Source organism: Lonchura striata, chromosome 5, assembly GCF_046129695.1.
Source record: "Lonchura striata isolate bLonStr1 chromosome 5, bLonStr1.mat, whole genome shotgun sequence".
In the NCBI taxonomy this organism is placed as follows: Eukaryota; Metazoa; Chordata; class Aves; order Passeriformes; family Estrildidae; genus Lonchura; species Lonchura striata.
In genome coordinates, this window is record NC_134607.1 from 15,234,048 (window position 1) to 15,257,148 (window position 23,101).

At 39.2% G+C, this 23,101-nt stretch overlaps 1 protein-coding gene across 4 annotated transcripts; it reads left to right on the forward strand.

The window, feature by feature from the left end:
- Window positions 1–126: 126 nt before the first annotated feature.
- LOC110482579 (solute carrier organic anion transporter family member 1C1) lies at window positions 127–19,682 on the forward strand. 4 transcript variants are annotated; one of them, XM_021551908.2, is made up of 16 exons: window positions 805–852; window positions 1,609–1,656; window positions 2,410–2,550; window positions 3,774–3,915; window positions 4,012–4,144; window positions 5,016–5,140; window positions 5,353–5,499; window positions 7,716–7,814; window positions 9,249–9,485; window positions 10,575–10,739; window positions 12,076–12,271; window positions 14,782–14,947; window positions 15,719–15,900; window positions 17,239–17,303; window positions 18,644–18,761; window positions 19,459–19,682. In XM_021551908.2, the coding sequence occupies exons 3-16, from the start codon at window positions 2,440–2,442 to the stop codon at window positions 19,679–19,681; spliced, it is 2,109 nt and encodes a 702-aa protein (XP_021407583.2). In that variant the 5' UTR covers window positions 805–852; window positions 1,609–1,656; window positions 2,410–2,439; the 3' UTR covers window position 19,682. The 4 variants fall into 4 exon arrangements, with proteins under 4 accessions (XP_021407582.2, XP_021407583.2, XP_021407581.2 ...); XM_021551906.2 differs by having other exon boundaries at window positions 3,774–4,144; XM_021551907.2 differs by lacking the exons at window positions 805–852; window positions 1,609–1,656 and adding an exon at window positions 127–228 and having other exon boundaries at window positions 3,774–4,144.
- The last annotated feature ends 3,419 nt before the right edge of the window (window positions 19,683–23,101 follow it).

Consider the following 23,101-nt stretch of genomic DNA (forward strand, 5'->3'; position numbering starts at 1 on the left):
CAGGTAGGCTGCCAGAGCAGTGACAGCACCAGACCTGCCTTCTTCTGCACAGCTCCCGTGCCGCCGGCTGACTGTGGGAAAGTTTTGCAATCACCGTAAGAAGGAAATCCAAGGTTTAAAAACCATGTGGTGAGGTGCTCCACTTCTTTGGCTGTGACGCTGCGCTGGCTCCGAGCCTGGAGCCTTGGGCCACGGGGGAGAGACAGCCTGACAGCGCTCTGACAGAAAGTAAGTGCTCTCTCTGTCCCTCCCTGCCATTCGCTACCTACTCCGCTTGCTTGCTCAGTTGTGAGCTGACAGTGCAGCCTTTCTGCACATCTCGCTGTCCCTAAACTTGGAAGAGTTTATGCAAAGTGCAAAGGTACAATTCTGCAAATTCAATTATTTTCTTTTTTAAGGATAAGTGCTGTTGTTCCCTTTGGGACCAGCGTATTTTATCGCTCCATAGAAAAACTGTCCATTACCCGTAATTCATAAATTAAATGTTTTATCCGTTTTGTTGCTTTGTTTAATTTAAATACCACTGGTGTCAATGATTCACTGGTTTGCCAAAGTTCAGATTCTCATAGAGTGGTTATGGAAAATTTAATTACTCTATTAGGTGTAAGAGAATTGTTTCTACAATTTAACATTTTCTATGAGTTTCAGGTAGATTATTAGTCTGGCACCATACATAAAATTTGATATTTAAAATTTGATATATTGAAAAGAAAACCCCATCACTGATTTAGATACTATTTATTTACCAGAGTCAGATGGTTCACAAAGTTAATCATCAGCAAAATACAAATCAATAAAGAATGTATTTGCTTTAGAGAACTGTCTTTCAGCTCTTATCCTATAAAGACTGGGGTAAGTCTGACTTCAGCATACTTTGATTATTTTTAGCTTACTTTTAAAATATTTTTTTGATTTAGAAGCTGCTGAAGATAGTCTAAGGAAGATTAGATACCTTTAGAAATTTCATATGTGGCTTTGTCTGAAATACATGCTTGCTTTTCACAGTCCCCTCCTACTGGAGTAGGATTTGGAACTAAAATTTACAAAAATCAATTTAGAGTCCTTATGAGGCTTTATATCTCTTTATGAGACATTAGTGCCTATTTTTAGTGGTTAGGAGTAGTTTCTGGGGGATTGTTGGGTTTCTAAGCATGTTGTCCTTTCTGGCATGGGTGGACGTTTCCCAGGGAATCCAGGTAGCCCTGGTCATCTTGCCTGGGAGAGCTGAACTCCTCAGAGGAAGCCGGTGATGTTTGTGGGGTATCCTGGGACCCTGCCACATCTCCACAAGCCCGGTGTCCAAAATCTCCCACACTTAGGTGGGCTCCACTCATGGGTCTGTTGGCCTTAGGGACCTGCAGGAGGGAAACCTGGAAAGTTCCCATGTGACTGAAACAGCATGGCATGTTTAAGATTCCAGTGTCTTGGGGGGAAAGTGTATTTTTTTTTCCCTTGAAAAAAAGGCTAATTTCTTGATATATATTTCTCTATATTCCTTTAATATATGTGCAAATGTATATATAGGAGCTAACTGGTGAATTTGATACTATTGCACCAGTTTTCCAACAGACAAACTTGGATTTTTTTTTTTACTTATTATCATTCCAGGTGTCCCAGTATTAACTACTTTCCCCTGATCAGCTTAATCTACACCAGGTAACACAGCTAAGATGATTCCTTGAATCAGACCCAACTTTTAAACTTAAAACTTTATAAGTCTTATTAAAATAGCTACATTTATCATCTGTCATGTAGGAAACAGGGAAGGCTTGTGAGCTTACAGATAGTCATTATTTGTTTCTTTTAATCAGTGCTCTCTTTCCCCTCAATACTTATTTACCCACCATACTGCTCACCCTATTTTCTACCCTGTCATCATTTGTGGTCTGATTCTACAAAGATTTATCCAATAAATAATGTTACTCATCCAAATGCTCACAGAATGGTAGTGTTCACTAAGAAAATCCCCAGAAATATAATAGCAGGAGCCTACTGGATCACACCAAAGGTCCATTTGTTCTGGAGCAGTGATCAAAAATGCATATCTCAGAAAGGATTGGCTCAAGTGTGGTGAAGGTGTTTTTCTGACAAACTGTCCCAGCCTCCAACTGCCTGGGGACTTTCCTTTTCCACAGAGATGTCTAAAAATCTTCAGAGAGTTATCTATAACTTTTCCATCTGTCCAAGAAAGTCCTGGAGCCTTTTAGAAAGCAGATGTGTCAAATCAGGTCCACCAGTCCTTAACTAGTTGCAGTAGTTACTTTGAGCACTCTTTAATGTCCTTCCTGAGAAAAGATATCAATGTGCAGTATCTCAGGAAGTCTCTCACCACTGAATATGTCTGAAAAACGTTGGAATGTGCAATTATTATGCCAATAATAGTTAAACGTAGCAATATTTTTCGAACAGGAAACATTTCAGACCTGCAGAAGGAAAACCATGGACAGACCAATGACTGCTGGCCAGCTTAAAGAGAAATCAATGTTCCAGGACAGTGATGGCAGTTCAGCTCCTGCCAAGACTGTGTGCCATAATTGTTCAAAGCTAAAGGTATGGAATAGCCCTCACCACATATTTTCTCTGAAACTCTTAATTGCCATTTGAAGCCCTATCAAAATTCAGTTAGTACTGTTTGGTACTATATGTGGTAGGAAAAATGATCTGGGATGCATCCATAGGGGGATGGGAGGGATTTGGGCAGCAGGGGAGGGAGGGGATTCTGCCCCTCTGCCCTGCTCTGCTGAAACTCCACCTGCAGGGCTGCCTCCAGCCCTGGGGTCCCAGCACAGGAAGGACTGGGAGCTGCTGGAGCCAGCCCAGAGGAGGGACACAGAGGGATGGAGCAGCTCTGCTGTGAGGAAAGGCTAGAAAATTGGGACTGGAGAAGAGAAGGCTCATACCCAAGGGGTGACCAAGGGGTGACCTTGTGACCTTCAAATACCTGAAGCAGCCAGCAAGAAAGATGAAGAGAGAATATTGACAAGGGCCTGGAGTGGCAGGAAAAGGGGGAATGGCTTCAAACTGACAGAGAGTAGGTTTAGACTGGATATTAGGAAGAAATTCTTCTTTGTGAGGGTGGTGATGCCTTGGCACAGGCTGCCCACAGAATCTGTGGATGTCCCATCCCTGGAAGTGTCCAAGGCCAGGTTGGATGGAGCTCTGAGCAACCTGGGCTAGTGAAAGATGTCTCTGCCCATGGCGGGGGGTGGGACAAGATAATCTTTAAAGTCCCTTCCAACCCAAACTATTCTTATTCTATGGTTGTGATTCCAAGCACACAGAAGTTAAATGTGCTCAGAAGTTAAAAAATGAGGTCATATTTTGCTACCAGTTTATTTAGAGGCATGCTATAGTCACAGTGCCAGTTGAAGATATATCTTTTTATTTTTTTATTTATGTGTTTTAGAACAGGAGAAGGAGAGGTAATAAGATATAAGTACCAGATATTAGTACATTATATAAGTACCAGAAATAAGCAACATTATGCTGCAAGTTTTCCCGAGGAAGGAAACAGCTGAACCAATATGTATTAGACAGTTAGAAGGTGCATAACATTTAAGTCAGTCTTCCTCCTCTTTGAAGTAGCAGAGGTTTTGATGCCACCCTGAAAAAGAATGTAAAATCTGTTTTAATGATAATAGTAGGAAGATTCTCCTCACAGAGAATTAGAAAGCAAAGCATATGATTTTTGTGCTTCTTGAGTGGGTTGCTCAGGCATCCAGCCATAAAGCAAAAATCGTTATTTTGCAAACTCAATTATTTTCTCTCTTCAGATATTTCTTGGAGCTCTAGCTTTTTCCTTTTTTGCCAAAGGATTTTCTGGAAGCTACATGAAGAGCATGTCCAGTCAAATTGAAAGGAGATTTGAAATCTCATCATCGATTGTTGGCATTATTGATGGCAGCTTTGAGATAGGTATGTGTTCTTTGAAAGCAGATAAGTTCTTCTCAGTAACTTTCACTCCAAAAAGAAATCTGTATTTTGTGCTTGCTCTCTCTCCTGTTGATGCAGGTAACTTAATGGTGATGGTGCTGGTCAGCTACCTTGGACCAAGAGTTCATAGGCCAAAAATAATTGCTGTTGGGTGTCTCATCATGGCTGTAGGAGCTTTTTTGTCAGTGATGCCTCAGTTCCTAATGGGACGGTAAATATGGAGACTATTCATGTTATGCACTCATTGAACCTGATCATACAAAGTGGTTTTTAAAGCATGCATCTGAGTTAAAAGCCTGGCAGTAGTAGTTTCTTCCAGCTACTCCAACAGGAAAATGGGCTGCTTTTTAATATTGGCTTTGTGATTTCCACTCAGAAAGCTTACCTCTTGCTGCAGGAGAGAAACCTCAGATTTCTACAGATCTTATAACTAGAGGATAAAGTGGGTTGAATTTTTCATCTGGGATGGATATACATAAAAACAGATACATATAAATATATATATTTAAAATATGTTCCCTTTTTTATGTTTAAGTGAACTGTGTAATTAGATCTTGATGGAAAAGTTTTTTTTCTCCATGGTGGCTACTCATGTCAAGCACTTCAAAATGCTGAAGATTTTAATCTATACTTGGGGAAATTAAATATCTAAATACCCCATTCACATTTAAGCTATAACACATAATTGTCAGACACAGGTCATATCCTTCCAAACCTTTGGCATGTTTGCATCTGCTACAAAGGTAAGAAAGAGGTGCCATTATGGAAAAGCATCAGCCCTGTTGTATGTAGGCAGATGTGGATGAATTCTGTCTCTGTCCTGCAGTCTAAAGACTGATCTCTGGAAGTGGATTTGTTGCTCTTTAGCTCAGGAAAAATATTGGGATTAGAATCACCGGAGCATTTGAAAATGGTATGAAGATGATACCCATTTTTTTTAAGCAAAGCACTGGGAATGGGCCTCCCCTCCACTTTGTGTGTGTGAGACAGGAATGAACACTTGTGAGCACAGGGCTCAGACATTCTTCCTGCAAAGCAAAGTCCTTCATGTGTCAGTTGTATTTCACACAGTTGTTTTCCAGTTACAATTATGAAAGGATAACTGTTAGTGTGGACAACTCCACGAGTGTGTCAGCTTGCTCCCCAGGGGCTGAGGGCCCTCCAGCCACAGACGCTACAGAAACACGCAGCACAGTGATAAATGCTGGTAAGATAAAACTCTGATGCTGGATTCTCTTCTGCTTGTGCCTGTTGGACACCCTTTTTTAGTGGAAAGCAGTAAACCCCTGCTAGAAACCATGATAAATACAAACCTACCCTATAATGATTGTTATTTCCTATATTTAATGTTATTTTACTGCTGCTGTAAAGCATTGTCAGAATTATGCTCACAGAAGGACAAATGTTTACGGTCTGCAGGATGTGAGAAAACAACAAATTCCTATCTGTGGCTTTTTGTGTTGGTGGGGAACCTTCTACGTGGAATTGGGGAAGCACCAATTATGCCTCTGGGAGTTTCATATATTGATGATTTTTCTAAAGAAGAAAACTCGGCATTTTACATAGGTAATGTACAAATGAGCCATTTTTATGCTAGACATTCTGTTCTTTAACATATCAATAGTCAAGCAAGTACTCAACAGAAAAATATATCTGGGTAACTTTGAGCTGTACAGAGACAAAAAAAACCAAAAACAAACACCCAAGCAGTGCCAGAGAGGTCTCGTATTTATTTTCTAGGGATAACTCCAGGATAGTCTTTTTGCTTTCCCTGAGGAGCTTCTGTGATGAAGAGAAGCATAATCAAATATTCATTTCCCCAAAGTGCAAAGTTACATCTGTCTTATCTGGCATATCAACTTCAGTGCCACATCTTCAGAGAATCAAATTCTTCCTAATCACTATGTCACAAATAAGGGAATGTGAGGATCTGTAATGAAGTCTCAATTAATTACAGCAATGTGAATGTGTTTCAGGAGCTCTTACATGACTTTTTCTATTTCACATCCAGCACACTTCCTGTTGAAAGCTTTTTAAAGTCCCTCTTTGCTGAAGGAAAACAACACCTTGCCAGTGTGTTGTAACAAATCCTTTCTAATTGGGGTTTTGAACTTGTTTTGACGGCACATAACCTATTGCCCAAGACAGAGAGACTTACACCCAAGCGAATTAATTTGTTGACAAACTGATTTGGTATCATGGGGTGTTTGTGTGGCCTGAAGTCAGTTTGGTGAAGCTGAGCTGGTCAGACAGACAGTAAGACACAGTTTCAGGAAGAGCTCAGCATGTAGTGCTACAGCATAAGGCCATAGCCAATGTCTTTATTTGGGAATGAGGAAATCTGCAGGTTGAAGAAAATGGTAGTCTTGTGGAGTTAGCTGTCAAAAACAAGCATTCCACTCAACAGTTATCCAAAATATTTGTAATCACTTCTGAGCTTCTGATTAAAGGTATTTTTAAAAGTTTAGCTGAATTTTTTCTTGTCAGAATTTAATCTGGGAGAGATTGAGACAGACTGGGGACTACTAGGCAAATAAGATCAAAAAGATAAAGTAAACATGGATTCAACCAAAATGGAAATTAATTTGCACTAGAGAAATAAAGTATTTAGTTTTCAGTTTATTAAAATATTTCATTTTTGCATTCAGAAAAGCAGTTTTCAGTCACTTATTCCATTTTGGTGGACTGAACCACTTTGTAAAAAAAGTGAAAGTTGAAACAGTCTTTTCCACAGAACAGAACTTTCTTTCCTTGGTTAACTTTAATTATTTTCTATATCTTATTTTTCATTATCTGACTGAATCAATTTGTAATCAGTGTTCCTGTAAAATACAAAGAACAAAAAAAAAATTGTCTATAATAAAAAAGTCAGTCAAGCCTTGCTGTTGAATTTTGAGCATTAATCTTGTTGTTTTACCCTGAGCAAGAAGTCTCAGCTTTGTCTCTCCTTTTTCCCTTGTCCTTTAATGTTTTGTTGAGTAAGAACATAAGTTATTTTGAGGCAGAGACAGCATTTTCTTAATAGAATGAACTAAAATAATTTTGGTACAGTTTTGGTGACAGCAATAATGCCAGACTAGCCATGGGAAGGAACAGAAAATTTAGCATATTTATTAAGTTTTAACAGTTTATTACAGAAGTTCTAGATGATAAACTGAGCAATCACTACATTCAGAAGAGAGTTTGCAAAACCAACTCTCTCAGGTTGAAAGTCCCTGCAGTAGAACAGGATTCAATAGGATTCAATAGGATTCACAGAGCACAGTGCTGGTTGTGGGCATGAACTTAGAGGCATTTGGTAAAGAATTCCTTCTTTTCTAGTGGAATGAATTCTTCTGCAAATTCATGGTGTCAGTTCTGCACTAAAATTCAGGAACCCAAATTACTGAGTTGTAGTTTGGTCCCATTACCTACTCACAACTAAATTTCAACAGAACAGCACAAAGTGGCGAGGGAAGGTGAGAACCTATGCTTGAACTATTTAGAATATATTTTATTTTATGTTGATTGCCATTAGTGGTAACCAAAATCAAATCATGCTTTATTTACACATCAGGTCAGCAAAATGCAGTGTGGGTTTCTGTGTTTGTGGTAGCCTTCACAATTTATTAATTTGCTCTTGGGGCATCCCAGTTTCTGATCACCACAGCTATGGTTGGGGCAGCTTGCACCTCAGGACATTCCCTATCGGCCTGCTCCTTCCTCTGTCATTTTCTTGCCCTCAGAGAGGAAGGCTTGTCTCATCCATGCAGATTTTTTGCTCAGTCTCCCTTCTCCTGCAGGCCTGGTGAGATCCTCGGGCATGTTTGGGCCAACGCTGGGCTTCCTGCTGGGCTCCTTCTGCGCCAGCCTCTGGGTTGACGTCGGCGTTGTGGACATCGGTGAGGCACCAGTGGCCACCACCACGGGGTGGCACATCAAGCCAGAAGGTGTCTAGGTGTAGGAACCTCCACGCCAAGAAGCACCTTCCCAGCTCACTGCCCCAAAAACAGGGGTTCTCTGGAGAGCTTTTCCTGCTCAAAAACTGATGTTTTAAAATCAAGTGTTGTGGCATATAGTAAATAAGGTAACACTGACGAGGAAAAATGATGATGTCTGGTTCTAGATCAGAAGGTTGAAGGATAGCTTTATTAAAATTATACTATATTACATTATATAGTATTTAAAGAGAGATTATCTTATTTTACATATATACTTTTTACTTACTTATCTATTAATTAGCTAACAAACTTGTGACTGCCTGCTGAGAGTCTGAGATACAGTTGGAGCTGATTGATCATTGAACCCAAACATCCTTTACTAGAATTTAATCAAGCAATATTACTTCAGGTAAACAATCTCCATACTAAATTCTACATGGGAAAAACAAAGGAGCAGAGATAAAGATTGTTTTCTTCTCTCTGTGCTTCTCCTGAGAGACAGAATTATGTCTCTCTGTCCAGAGAATGTGAATGCCACAGTAGCATGGTTGGACTAGCCCTTGAAAAAACCTCCACTGTTCTTTTTTATTTTTATGCTTGCACACACACTTGTTACACCCTTGCTGTGCAGCTGAGAATAAATGATTGGTTGAATAAAAGGCATCCAATGTTGAGGGAACAGGGAAAGGCTCATGGACACTTTCAACACTTGGCAAAAGTATGATCTCGTAAAAAGCACCTAGAAAAGATTCATCTCAAAATTCATGTTGTGGTTCAAATCACTTAAAAGTCTCTAATCCCAGGGAAAACTTGAGGAAATCTGGGGAAAAACTGTAGAGTTTTGGGGATGGAGAAGGAGGGAAATTGAGGAAATTGAGAAAGGAAAGGTTTTTGTGGTTTTGTTTGTTTGTTTGTCTTTTTGTTTTTTTGGTTTTTGTGGTAAAGGGTCCTTTTGCTCATTCCCCCAGAGATTATGGGAGGATTGTGGTGAGGAAATGCCACCATGGGCCTAAAAGGACACATTTATTTTTGACTGGATGGGAGTGATTCCCTTCAGGGATGGGTCATTCACAACTTACCCAGAGAAGCTGTGGCTGCCCCATCCCTGGAAGTGTCCAAGGCCAGGCTGGATGGGGCTCTGAGCAACCTGGGGTAGTAGAAGGTGTCCCTGCCCATGGCAGGGGGAGTTGGAGTGAAATGATCTTAAAGGTCTCTTCCAGCATAAACTATTCTATGATTCTATAATTTGAAACAAGCTGCATTTGAATTCTTCATAGGGGACATAGATCACCTCTGTTCGGGCTTTTAAATTATTTATATGAGGATATACAGTAATGTCTAATAATTGCTCTGCATAATATTTACCCTATTTTACTGTCTTTCTGTATTTTATAGACGCCATCAGCATAAATCCTAAAGACATCCGTTGGGTTGGTGCCTGGTGGCTTGGATTGATTATCTGTGGAGCAGTCAACTTCATTGCTTCATTGCCTTTCTGGTTTTTGCCCTATTCCTTACCAAAAGAAGGAGAGAATGAAAACTTGAAGATTGGTCACTTGTCTGTTCAAGGAGATCCCTGTAAAATAGACCCACCAGCTCAGCCACAGCTGAAGTTCTCAGAGGCAGCTAAAGGTGAAATATTATTGCCCAAATGTCTGCCTATGAATTCTGTCTCATGGATTCATTGTGAGCAGAGCATGGACTCACACAACCTTCAGCAAAATGCATGTTTCTGCAGTGCAAACTATTGACAAAAATGTCTTTAATTTGTGTTACTATAATTACATGCTAAGGGCAAGTTTCAGTTCTCTCCAATGTCAGCTGGAAAAAAAAATCTCTGAGCACCAGAGATCCTCAGTTCGAGGTGATGTATTACAGCTACAATCCCATGGTTATGAAGAGAGTGTGGGGAAAACATCCCCATAAATGACCAGTCCATAGTGGGCAAGTGTTCAGCAAGGAAACTGAGACAAATGTTTGGGAAACTCATTATGGAGCTCATTATGACTACCTTAGATGTTGGAGGGACTCCACGGGATTTGTAGCTCCTGTGTATGAGCTCAGGGATGCTGAATTCATCTCGTATAGGAAACACCAGATCCAACCAGCCATTGCTTTTATTTTTATATTTTAATTGTTAGACCCAAGGTTTTGTTTGTATGTACGTGCACACCTATAGCAGATGTGTTTTGAACTCTCACCTTTTAGGCAGCTGTGCCAAGAGCCAGACTACCAGCCCATGTTCACTTTATTTTAAGGAATTTTAATATTCTAACCAAGGGTCCCAGGAATTACTCCAGCCTTTTTTGGGGCCAGGTGCTTCTGTTCTCTAAACATCACCCTCTTGTGGGGTTCTTGTGTGCTTGGTAATGGCTCCTGCTTTAGGAACCACCTTTTACTCTTAGTGGAGGGTCTTGCTGCTGTGTGCAGGCATTGAGGAGATGTGTTGTGAGCCTGAGGAGCCCTGTGCCACACAAGGTAATCCAGGATCCCTGATTCCCAGCTCAGCACCCACTGTGCTCTTTGGCCCTGCTCCTCCTGTGAGGCATGTGCTGGCAATGAGAACTCTTGCCTGAGCAATCATGGGTTGTGATAAGCACAGAATTATCACCTGCAACGCAGCCAGCAATTAAATCAAAGTTAATTTCCCTGTCTAAAGGATGCCAAAACAACTCTTCTCCGTGTTTAGCAGGGTGTACAGTATTTACCTCTCCATTGCAGATTTCTTCCCAGCACTCAAAAAGCTGTTTGGAAATCCAGTTTTTGCGGTGTTCATCTTCCTGACTATTCTGCAGTACAATTCCCTTGTTGGGATAATAACCTATGAGACAAAGTTTATGGAGCAGCAATTTAATGTATCAGTGGCAAAAGCCATCTTTCTAATTGGTAGGTACCTGACTTCTTTTTGAATTCCAGTGTCAAAAAGGAAGGAGTTTTTTTGTTATTTTGCCTTCTGTTTTAGAAGAAGCTTAGGTGAACTTTTTTTTGGTTAAAAAGAAAGCATGTAGTGGTTTCCTAATTTTCTTACTGTACTTTGCAAATGGATGTTAATTTTAGCGTTAATTTTCCTAGTGCTCCTAATTCAGTGAGTTAGAGGATTATTAAAACTGGGTGGAAGTTTTTTTCATAGTGAGATTTGGGCTGTGTCTGTTTTCATGAGTAAAACCCACACATCAGACATCAACTGCAACTAAGTAAAAACTAATAGAAAATAAATTAAAAATGTTTAATGAAATGTGTGAATTTTTTTCCTTTCAGAGTAACATATTGGTATAAATCTTCTTTCCTTTTGATTACAAATCCAAATTTTATAAGCAATAAGAAACCAAAATATAAAAGTTTGAGCCACTCCATTAATTTCAAAGCTGTTTTCCTATTTACCAGTTCCTTCAAAACTAAGTACTTTGTAGTGTTCTACAAAAAAAAAAAGAATACTGAAATTATATTAATCTTACAGTGATTGATATGGTCTCATAATCTGGAAGGAAAACCAGGCTATGTGAGGTCATTGCAGAACTGATATTGCATTACTTTGATCTGAAGACACAATGCCTTAGTCAGTTACAAATGTGGGAAGAACTTTCTTTTTCCTATATTTTTTTTTTCCTGAATGATGGGAAATTTTAGAGAAATGATAAAAAAAAAACAACCAACTGTAGAAACTAGAGAAAGGCAAACCTCTGCCAATAAAACCTTGTCAAAGCTCTCCGTTCAGCAAGTATAAGTAAGGGCTGGTGTTTGTGAAATACTGATCAGATTAAATCTAAATGCAAATCATCTCATTATTCACTCTCAGATCAAAATGGAATCCAGTGTAGAACCAGATGCAACTTCCTTTTATATTCCATTTCGGAGATTTTTTGTAGCTTTCATGAAGTTTTATGTTTTATTGTATATGAAGTGTGTATGAGCTAAGACATTATAATTTATTCCAGTTTCTAACAGGCACCTGTACAGGTTTTATTGTATCAAAATACAAACAACAATATAGTAAAAATGAATATCGAGGACTTGAGCTTTCTGAAGTCATAATATGGTTTGAAAAAGAAAATGGGGCTGTGAAATTACTAGAAGAATTTACTAGATAAATCTTAGAACCCCAAAGAATCAGCCCAAAAATATCAGGTATCTGATATTTTGAAAACATTAGAACTAGAAATTTGTTCTAAAAGAACCATGCAAGTGAGAGCAGTTAACATTTTTCCTTACCATCTATTTTCAGGTGTGATACTTCTACCTGTCACAATCCTGGGCATGTTTCTAGGAGGCTTCCTGATCAAGAAATTCAAGCTTCACATAACTGAAATGGCCAAGTTTGCATGCATCACCTTTATAGTGGCATATTTGCTCAACCTCTTGTACTTCACGTGCAGCTGCGAGGTGCTGCAGGTGGCCGGTCTGACAGCGCCCTACTCTGGGTTTGTACCCCCTCCTTTTGTCACAGCTCCTTCTTTGGAGGTGATGCACAGAAAAAATCCTTGGGTTTGAGACAGAATTGTCAGTCTGATATCATACCTAAAGCTGGGGATGGGGAAAATATTCAGTTTTTATTTTCCAAATTTGTTTAAAATTTCTTTTAATTTTCTGAACATTTCTTTTTCCTAAATTCTCTTTTTCCTAAATTCTCTGTTTCTGACAATATACTTATATATTCCAGCAAACTGCTATAAAAAGATGACATTTATTACAGGCAAATTAAAGTTATTTATTTTCTTTCAAAGCTTTAATTTAAGGTATTATGGGAAATGTAGAACTCATGTATAATTGATTAATAGGATTAAGTAGAAGCTGTTTACTGTTTATATTATATATATTTTTATACATTTTATAAACTTTTAAGTATATAATTTTTAATTGGTGCTTTTGGGGTTTTTTGGGGTTTTTTTGTTTGTTTGGTTTAGTTCATTCTTGTTTTTGTTTTCCTTTTTTCATTTCTAAGCATTTGTGATTGGTTACAGTTTAGGTGTTCCATAGTTTTTTTTTTCTTATTTAGTTCTTGTGATTTTGGTATTTGGTTTCTCAGCTTCTTTGTTCTTATTTTAGCATAGTTCATGTTTTAGTGACTTTGGTGAATTCCACAGTGCTCTGAGGAAATTCGGATGAGAACAGTTACAAGTAGTATGGCTGGTGCACTCTGAAACCTAAGTTGTTCAGATACATTGCTACAGAGTGCTTAAGTCATTTGTCACAGCTGCTTCTTCGGGGGTGATGCACAGAAGAAAATCCTGGGTTTTGGGACAGAATTGTCAGTCTGATATCATACCTAAAGCTGGGGATGGGGAAAATATTCCAATTTTATTGTCTGAATTTATTTAAACTAGACATTTCTTTTCCCTAAATTCTCTGTTTCTGACAATATACCTATATATTCTGGCAAGTTGCTAAAAAAAGATGACATTTATTACAGTGAAATTCAATTTCTATATTCTCTTTCAAAGCTTTAATTTAAAGCTAGCCTTTATTTCTGTTACATGGGGAGTAGGATGCAGAAGAAGTGTTGGAAATATCTTCCCCATAGGCACTTCCTCCATCACTAGATCAGTAGCTATGAGCCCCCATGGGGGATTACCAGCCCCATGGTACCTGGAGTTGCCTCTGAGCCATTTCTCTCACCTGGAAGGTGAAAATGATGCTGGACTGTGTTGCAGAGGTTCCCCTCTCCCCTCCCAGGACCTTCCTTGAGAGCCTTTTCCAGACTCCAGCAGCCTGCCACCATTGTATAAATTTAGCTTTAGCTTGGTCTGGTCCAAATTTCAAAGGATTTTAAAGGATTAAACTGAACCCAGCAGGATTTGCTGCAATTTTAGTTCAGACAGAAACTCAGCCCTGTGTTTTTTGAAACCGAGCCTACGCTCAGGGAAATATCTGAGTTATCTTGGTGAACCTGATGTCCAGTTCAACTTTGAGCTTAGTTTTTGCCATGAAAATATTTCAGAGGTTTGTGCAGTGGAGATAACCCTACATCTGATACCACAGAGGGAATTAAAAATAAGTATAAACAGCAAGAAAGCATATATTGAAAGAGCATTTACAGTTTCTCCAAGAGAATTGAATCTGGAGGATTTTGGCACATGCCAGGGTTGTTTCTGGTTAAGTGACCCATTTAGTGTTTTACCTATTAAACAATTTCTATTTTGAAGACAAGCAACAGCTTAATGAGGGCTAAATCCCTCAGTTATCTTCCCTTCTAAGAGACTTGGGGGAAATGTAGCCCACATAATAAGGCTTTTGGCTGAGGGAAGGAAGAAAAGGCAAGTTTTGAACATTTTTATCTTACATTTGACTTCACAGTAAAGATGATTTGTAGCTGGTGGGCTCCTAACACTTTCTGGAAACTGAGCACTGCTAACATGTGCTCAGAGCGTCCTGATACAGTGAACTGGACTAGTGAAAAAAAAGTCAAGTACTGTTTTAGATTTATGTACTTTTTTTACTTTTACACCCTACCTCTATCACCTGTATATGGTATGATATCTATGATATCCACTGCTGGGAAATTATGGTTTTTACTTGGGCTATGTCTCTGTGATAATTCTAGGTATGATTCTATTCTATTCTATTCTATTCTATTCTATTCTATTCTATTCTATTCTATTCTATTCTTCTAGATTCTAGATATTATTTTCTTTTTCTTGGGGTCAGCTTTCAAAATGCAAAATTAATACCACATATTCCCACCCAGCCTTTTCATTTCCGTGCCTTTTCAATGACAATCCATAGAAATGTTAATGGTTGATGAAAAATCACAAGAGAGCTTTGCTTTAGCTGAAATCCCCTTGGTGTCTGTATGACAACCACAGTGCAGATATCTGTACATTTTGATTGCTTCACTTTCTCCATGTTTTTCCTGCCTACTCCCTAATTTTTATTTTTTTTTACTATAAAGTTCCACTAAATAATTCCCTAATTTCTTCCTCTTGTCCTCCAGAATGAAGCACCTTTCCTCCAGCAAGCACATCTACATGGCCAGCTGCAACGCTGAGTGCAGCTGCAAGGTGGACCAGTGGGACCCTGTCTGTGGGGATAATGGGATCACATACATGACAGCCTGCTTTGCAGGGTGTAAATCATCATCTGGGACAGGAAGGAATATGGTAAGTATCCAGGGGATAGATGACTCTGCAGCAGGACAAGGAACAATGGTTTTAAGTTACAAGAAGGCAGCTTCAGATTAGATATAGGGAAGACATTTTTAGCAGCAGCAAAGCCATTTCCTGGACTTCAAATAATCCTACCTGAGCAAGACTGTTGAAAACATCATGTTTGCAGAAGAGTGTGCAAATGCTTCTGTCCTCTGACAGAAACAGAATTGTCTTCATTGACAATAATGAAAAGGACAAGCAGCATTACCAGGCTTGTATTTAAACATCCCATCAATATTATCTGGCTTCACTTCAGGAAAATTGGTCTTCAAAGCCATGTGTCCTGCTAACTTCAAAGTCCATTATCAATCCAAATGCTTTTTAAGCACATAATGACCTACATGCATGATATTTGTTCCACACCTCTGTTATTTCTTGTTGTTGTTGTTATGCATCTTCTTCATGGGATACCTGAGCAGAATGGCTGGAGAGCACTTAAGGTCTGATTTTCGTAGCTTGGCTCCATTTTAAACACACACAGAGTCTGTTGTAGCAGTGGCATGGCTGAAACTAGAACTCCAGGTGCTTTGTGTCTCTAAAACAACTCAGGCTGGAGCATATCAGTGACCTGGGCATCAGTCTGCAGACACGATTACAGAAGTGTTTTCAGCATCAACGACAGCCTGGCTGGTATGGGGAGTGAAAAATCTAACTGATGAAATGGTTGTTTATTCATGCTGAATTCTATATAAATAAATTCTTCCTCTCATCTTCTCTTTTCAGGTGTTTCACAATTGCAGCTGTGTGGAAGGACAAGGGCTCGGGCTTGGCAATTCCTCTGCAGTTCTGGGACAATGCCAAAGAGAAAGCTGTACCAAAGCCTTTCCCTATTTTTTAGCATTACAGACTGCATGTGCATTTATTTTAGCCTTAGGAGGCACTCCTACATACATGATTATGTTTAGGTGAAATACTTTACCTTACCTTGACCATAAAGCTTGGGAAAAGAGAAACAGAAAATTATATCTACTATTTCATTTCTCCTGTGAGGAATGGCATGTGGATCAAATTGTATCCCTGAGGATTTATTTGCCTGTACTCTGAAATCCAGCTCTTTTCAGAGGCAGAGCAAAATATCTGTCCAGAAATTTAATTCTAATGTGATGTTGAGTAGATACTTTTGTGATGAAAGTGGGGGCATTATGCTGATCCTGAATGCTGGGTTTCAATTCCTGTGATAGGGATGTTTTTACCAGAGTGTTGGACTTGAAATAAGATGCAATGCTAAGCCATAGCCAATGCTGTTCACATTACTCAGAGATAAACAGGTACCTTTGTTAAGCCTTGTGGCTTCACAATATCTTCTGTGTGGGGAGAAGTCTGATACTCCCATTTTTTTGGTCAGCTGATTGAAGCAGAATTATAGCAGGAATATTTTTTTTAATTTCCTTCCTTCACTTGGAAAGCAGCACCACTATTTTATGTTCAGAAGAAAAGACAATTTTTGTGCTTGTCATGTGGAAGTGTCTTTATACTCCTGCTCATGGGTGAATCACAATGGTCAGTGTACATGACTAAATAACTTAGCTAAGCTGCTGATTTCCTGCAGAATTTCTAATGCAGTGCACACCTGGGTATAAAGCTCACCTGGCTGGTCAGTTTTCAGAGCCCTAATTTGTGTGATGAGAAGCCTTTGATGGTGATGCTGAAGAGACAATGTACTGGTGTATAACTCCAGTGCAGGGGGGAGTCTGGGCACAGCAAGGCTCCCTCCTGTCCCTCTGGGCTTTGTCAATTCTCCAGCTCACCTGATAGACACAGGCTGCTTTCCACTGGTAGGAATGAGCTGTTTTTATAGCCAGGTCACTGACATTTGCTGTCTCTCTGTAAAATGCTGGAGGCAGAGGTGGTTTCATCGACAAGGACTGCACACCCTTGTTCCCTCTGGTCATGACTGCAGCCCTCATAAAGCCAGGCTTGAGCTTAACTTACAGACCTGAACTATCTTTTGGTGGGTTCACTTTCATGTCCCTGTGCATCATCTCCCAAAAGTATTCACAACCTGTTTTCCTTTGGCTCAAGATAAGTTTCTGCAGATTCTTCCATTTATTTCAATGGGTGTTGTTCTGTGGAAGGAGTCTACATGTGAACTTTAACTTTGGTGGATGTTTTCAGTCAGGGTTCCAGTGGGCTGTGCTGGGTAGGCTGCAGTACTCCTGCAGTGGGGAATGTGCAGGTGTTCTCAGCATGGCTGTAGATACATTTCTCTGTTCCTCAACACGCTGGTTTTGTTTCCTTTCCAGATCTGTTTCTCCAGACCTGAAATCCTTTGCTGTTGGGATAGAAACTTTGGGTGGTAGAATATTAGGTAAGACTTCATTTCTCTGTGGTTTTCAAGTGGGTAGTCAAAGATGCCAAAGAGGTAGACAAAGGTAGCCCTTGCTCGAGAAAAAAACAAAAGAAATTTTACAAAATTTCTCTTTGCAAGCAGACTATATATTTCAAAATGTTTGGAGGAGCTTACTACATATTTCCTGGTATTTACATATTATTATTACCTGGTATTTACATATTATTATTATTTATTGTATCTAAATACAAACAACAACATAGTAAAAATGAATATTGAGGACTTGAGCTTTCTGAAGTCATAATATGATTTGAAAAAGAAAATGGGGCTGTGAAATTGCTTATATATAATATATAAACACTGTATGTATTTATATATATTATTATTATCTCTTCAGATATTTTCTCTACACTGAAAATAAATTAGGCAAAGGAAGGGAATTTCAATTTACCATTGAGCTTCTTTTATTTGTTTTTATTGTGGACACAGCTACCTGAGCTTCATCAGTCTGCGTATCTCTAACACCCATCCTCCCTTTTGCTGACCATTATCCACTTAAAGCTCCCATGTACTTTACCTATTATTTTGTTTCTTGAGTTTATCTGCAATAAACATTTAATTATTCAGACACATAGTCTGCCCTGCCTCAAATGAACCTTGCCTCATCTTCCCTTGTTTGCTGATTTTGAAATTTTTGCCTTGCAGAAAAGCCCAAGAAGTCATTTGTGTCTCTTTTCCAATCTCCATATTTTAGCTGAAGACTGCAGAGAATAAATTTTCTACTTTCATGAGACAGTTAGCTTCAGAGTATTGCACACTCTCCCTCACACTGATGATATTAAAACAGCATTGTCTGTCTAAAAGAAATTCTTTCAGTACTACATAAATAGTACACTTATTACCCAGATTCTGTGGAGCAAGTTCTTAATTTCATCCCTTTGCACTGCACTAATCACCTTTTAATGGCAAGACCTGAAAATATACATCAATATACATAATTATTAATAAGTCATGGCATGCAATTCCACACCAGGGATTGCAAAAGAAGTGTTGGTTATATTATTTCTTTAAACAAAGGAAGTTAAAATTCTAATAAAAATACCATTAAAGGGAATTGCTAACATTTCCCTTGCTGGATATTATTACGCTATAATCATCCATCTTTTCAACTCCATTTAAGTACTTGCATAAATATTTTCATCAATCTTGTCATCTCAAAGCTGGAACTGGATGTTTAGTCCCATTCTAAGCAGGCATAATTCAAAAACCTTCAGATTCACTTCCTCATTTCTCTACATGCCATTAAGTGATGAGCTCTCCATGTTTGAGAGATCATGCAATGAGAATTTTCGTTGCAGGGGGACTCCCAGCCCCTATTTATTTTGGGGCCTTGATAGACGAGACCTGCTTGAAATGGGGGACAAAAAGCTGTGGGGGATCGGGATCCTGCCGAGTGTACGACACAAAAGAATTCAGGTAATCCTCTAATGAGGTTTGGGAACCTGGGCAGCAAGGACCAAGGTGGACTCCCCTCATGCCAGCTGTCTGATTAGGGTCTAAAAGCACCACTGCTCATTACTCTGACTAGACGTTAATAAGGAAATAAACCAAATAATTTTTATACACTCTGACATCTAAAATTTCAGGGTGCTGGTATCACGAGAATTAGTTCTTTTGTTGTAGTCTATGGCACTTTGGCTTTGTGGGGTGCTGAAAAACTGTGGAGTGCATGTAGCTCTGCAGATTCTCTCCCTCATCCCTCATTTATTTGCTTCCTATTGTATAAGAAATCTCACTAATTCCCCTTGGAAGGAGGACACAAATGGCTGGGGATCTGTGGCCAGGAGCACTGACTGTGCCAGTGAGGAGCTGGGGAAGGACAGGGAATATAGGCAAAAAGGCCCAGCTGGTGCAGCTCCTCTTCTGGCAGCACTAAAATAGAGTCTGCTGAATGGCAGCACACTCCAGACATTTCTGCTGATTAGAGCCTGTCTGGGACTAAATATCATGAGGTCATTTGCTTTCTGCCTGTTATTTCTTATTTTCAAATGTGAAGCAATACCTGGCTGAAAATAGATGGTTTTGTCAAACTGCTCTTTATATCCTACTTGGTTCCATACAGAATTGGGAAGTTTTATTAATATAAATGTATTCTGTCCCTTTTTTCCCCTAGGAATGTCTATCTTGGCCTTATTGCAGGACTACGGGCAGGATGCTGTCTCTTGTACATAGTGCTCTCTGCTTTAATAATGAAACGCTTCAAACCAGATGGCAAAGAGATGACAGATAGTAAAAATGCAGAAAGATCAACCAGCAAAGAACCAGATACTGCCAACAAAAGAGAAATTCTTCCTGGTTCAAGAACCTCAGAGGACAGCGAGGAAACTTATATGTAAAAAAAAACCACAAAAAAACCCAAAAAAAACCCCAAGGTATTTTGTAACTTTGCCTGTGCTCCAGTTTTTCTGAGCACACAAGGGGTCTAATTACAGACTTCAGTGACTAGTTTACATTTTGGGAGTTCAAAATGTATCTTTGAACACTGGCTTTTCATTTGCTTTTCCCTATTTTCTTCCTTTTCTCATATGAAAAAACAATAAGGGCAAAAGGTGTTCAAAATTTTGGGGAACTCTCCCATCTTCTTGCTCTCAGTCCCTTTCTAGGCCAACAGTAGGACAAGCCAAAATTTTGCTTGTCATAAATTTGATTATGATTGAAAATTAAGAAGAAGAAATCCACAATAAGCTGCTTTGACATTTTTCACTGAATTTATTTCAAGTCCTCTTGCTCTCTATTTAGTCCTACAGCTCTACATGGGCAACCAAGTTTCACTTGGGCCTCTCTGATGGCCTTTCATGAGCAGAGTTCATTGTTCCAGGCTTGGTCTCATGTGCCATGGCCAGGTGAGACCCCAGGGCTGTCAGTGAACACCCTCAGAACTCAAACTGCACTGCAGCTCTGGGATTTGGCTTGCAGGTGTTCAACATTCAAAGTGGAAAGCAAATGAAGAAAGTGGTGTATTAATTTTTGCAGCACATCTCAGTAATTGGTTTGAGAAAGATTACTCTGACTGATGTAATAAAGTGATAGGGGTTTTTTTGGGGTTTTTTGGTGTTTGTGTGGAGGGAAAGGAGGGCATTTTTATCCAGAGGACAACTATATTTGTACCACATATATATACATTTCCTTCCTTGTTTAAGAAACATTCAGGAAACTTTGAAATACAGTACTGAATATTTGAAAATTCACAGCTTTCCACTGGCAGCCTTATCCAGATTAAAGTTTTATTAAAGGAAGATCACATCAGTTATTAAAAGGGGAAAGAAATCTCTAAAAACATTATTAATGTGATATTTTGTTGACAGCTTTCAGGAGGTACCTTTGCAATAGGAAGAAACCTGCTTAGTAAGATCACTGTAGATTTTGTCTCCATCACCACAGAGGTTTTGTGGTGATGCTGACAATTTTGCTTTATTTTCTTCTTCCTGCAGTGCTGTAATTTTAAGCTTCCTTAGGATATAGAATGGAGATAATGGACATAAAGAAAATCTACTACACTTTATCTGAGAAAGTAGCAGCTCAGAGGGCTAAAGAGAGGGATTCTCTGTATTAAATGATTTTCTGGCCTTTCTTCTACCATCTGCCCCAGATGGGATGGGAAAAGGATTGGTACGATACTCATTGAGAGGAAGTTCCTCACATCCTGGCCTTTGGAGATGGATTTGATTGCATTTTATTGCTTAAAGACAATGACCAGCATATGTAGACATTGTTTTTTTACATTCACATCTCTGATTATAAACTGCCAGCAGATCTGGGCAAGGTGTGTCTACTATAAAAGACAAAATGAAAGGCATTTTAGTACAGAAGATATCAGTAATGTATCTAGATCTGGAAATTATTAAAGAAAAATCAGAGTTCCAGAAACCTCAGGAACTGTGCACAGAGAAAATAATGGTGTGTCATCCCCCTTCTGTAAGCAGTATTTTAACATTGAATAAATGCCCTGGCAGCTCTAGAAACACTCTTGATCTAAGCCAGACAAAGAGTCAGTCAGGTGACTCACACTAAAATAATTACCTTTTATTTCTGTTGTTCAGGTATTTATATCTGTACACTGTTGTTGGTGTTTTTTTTTAATATTATAGGATGTTTTTTTGATGGGAGCATCTTGATTTTCCCGGGGGGTAATATTTTACCAAAGGTGCTTTGATAATTGATGTCAGACTGGAAATGAGATTCTGGTCAGATCTGGTGATTCATGCCCAGATATTTACCCCAGATGAAACTTAGTAAAGTGAGGTTTTCCAAACAAATAAGAAGTAACATCACTCTTCATAGCAGTCCTATATTGAAAATAGCACAAGCCCTGCCACAGGTAACATTAAATGAGCCTCTCACTTAGTATTCTGACAGCTCCAAGGATGTCTCACTTCCCTGTGTTTCCCTGGTTTTTGAGTGCAAATCTAGCACTCTCCTGTGAACAGGAAATTTCACGTAGAAATTTTTTCAAGGTAACAGCTCGTACTTCAACAGCCAACTAGTACAGAACATGCAAAAAATTAAATAGGTGGTCAACCAAGTGGCATTTTTCCAAAAGTTTATCTCCTTGCTTCTCACAACAGAGAAGTTAAGTCACTCACCCTTCTAATTCCTCCTGCTCCAAAGGCAAGGCTTCACCAGCCTGAGAGGCAGAGGGAGCCTTGATTGCAAAATCACATTACTGACTCTAAGATCAAAACTGGTATCTTTGTCCTGTGTCTGAGCTCCATCACTGGGAAAATCCTCCAGGAAAGAAGAGAAACCTGTTTTCCAAGTTCATAAGAGAAATTGTTATCCAAGAAAGCCATTTTGGAGGCAAATTTGCAACTCTGCTAAGCCAGGCGTGCTTTCAAATACAGACTACAAACCACGTAGTTTAAGGATCATTATATATAAATCATGGTAAGTCCAGTAAAATCAATGGACAAAAAAAAGGGCAGTGAGTTTTCATCAGGCTGTGGGAGATTTAAGGGCATGAGCCTTGTGTCTACCCAACTCTTCCTTGAGGATATCAAAAAGCTCTTTAATGGCATTTTCAAAGTGCTTCTGTCAGAAAAACAACACAAGACAGAAGACAGCTCAGTTATCTGGCATTTCTTTGCTTTTAGATGTACAATCAAGCAGACATAATGACCTATGACTACCTGGTTTTGTGATGGTTTCTAGCTGTTTATAAAAAAAAAAAAAAAGAAAAAAAACCCCACCATTGGTTGAAGGAGGAGGAAAAATATGGAAAAGGGAAAAAATATAAAGAGTAATAGAAAGCTATTGAACAGAGCTTCAAAGAGTCTCCTAGCAGAGCCCACAGCCCAGTGAGACCATTCCTGCCTGCTCTGCTTTTCAGCTACATTCCAGCACCAGGCACATTAAAATTCAGGGATGTTAATCCTTGTGGCAATGCTTAAGAATATTCACAATGTTCTTAGTGCAAAGGAAGGAGGCAAAGCTGCTTTTTGTTCACCCCTCTGACTTAAACGACAGGCTCAGATCCTTCTTGTCCCAAAGTGCAGTACCTTTACAAGAGAGAGATCATCAGTCAGCAGGGCTGGAGAAAAACACTACTCAAACCTATTGCACAACTTATCACATACATTGGCTCTTTCCTTCCTCATTCTTCATTTACACTGATTTTATTGTTGTTTTGAGGTTTTTTAGCTGTTAATCTTACCTCACAAGCACTGGAGCATGGACAAAGGGGGAGGAGACAGGCGCAAAGAGAGAATCGTGTCTGTAGTGGTGACTAGAAGCCCCAGCCAAGAGCAGGACCCACTGTG

Excerpts from the sequence above, each read along its gene's own strand:
- LOC110482579 (XM_021551907.2), top strand. The coding sequence starts at position 2,440 with ATGGACAGACCAATGACTGCTGGCCAGCTTAAAGAGAAATCAATGTTC. Across the intron at positions 5,141-5,352 it reads CAGCACAGTGATAAATGCTG|GATGTGAGAAAACAACAAAT; the intron begins GTAAGATAAAAC and ends TACGGTCTGCAG. Across the intron at positions 17,304-18,643 it reads TTTGGGTGGTAGAATATTAG|GGGGACTCCCAGCCCCTATT; the intron begins GTAAGACTTCAT and ends TTTTCGTTGCAG.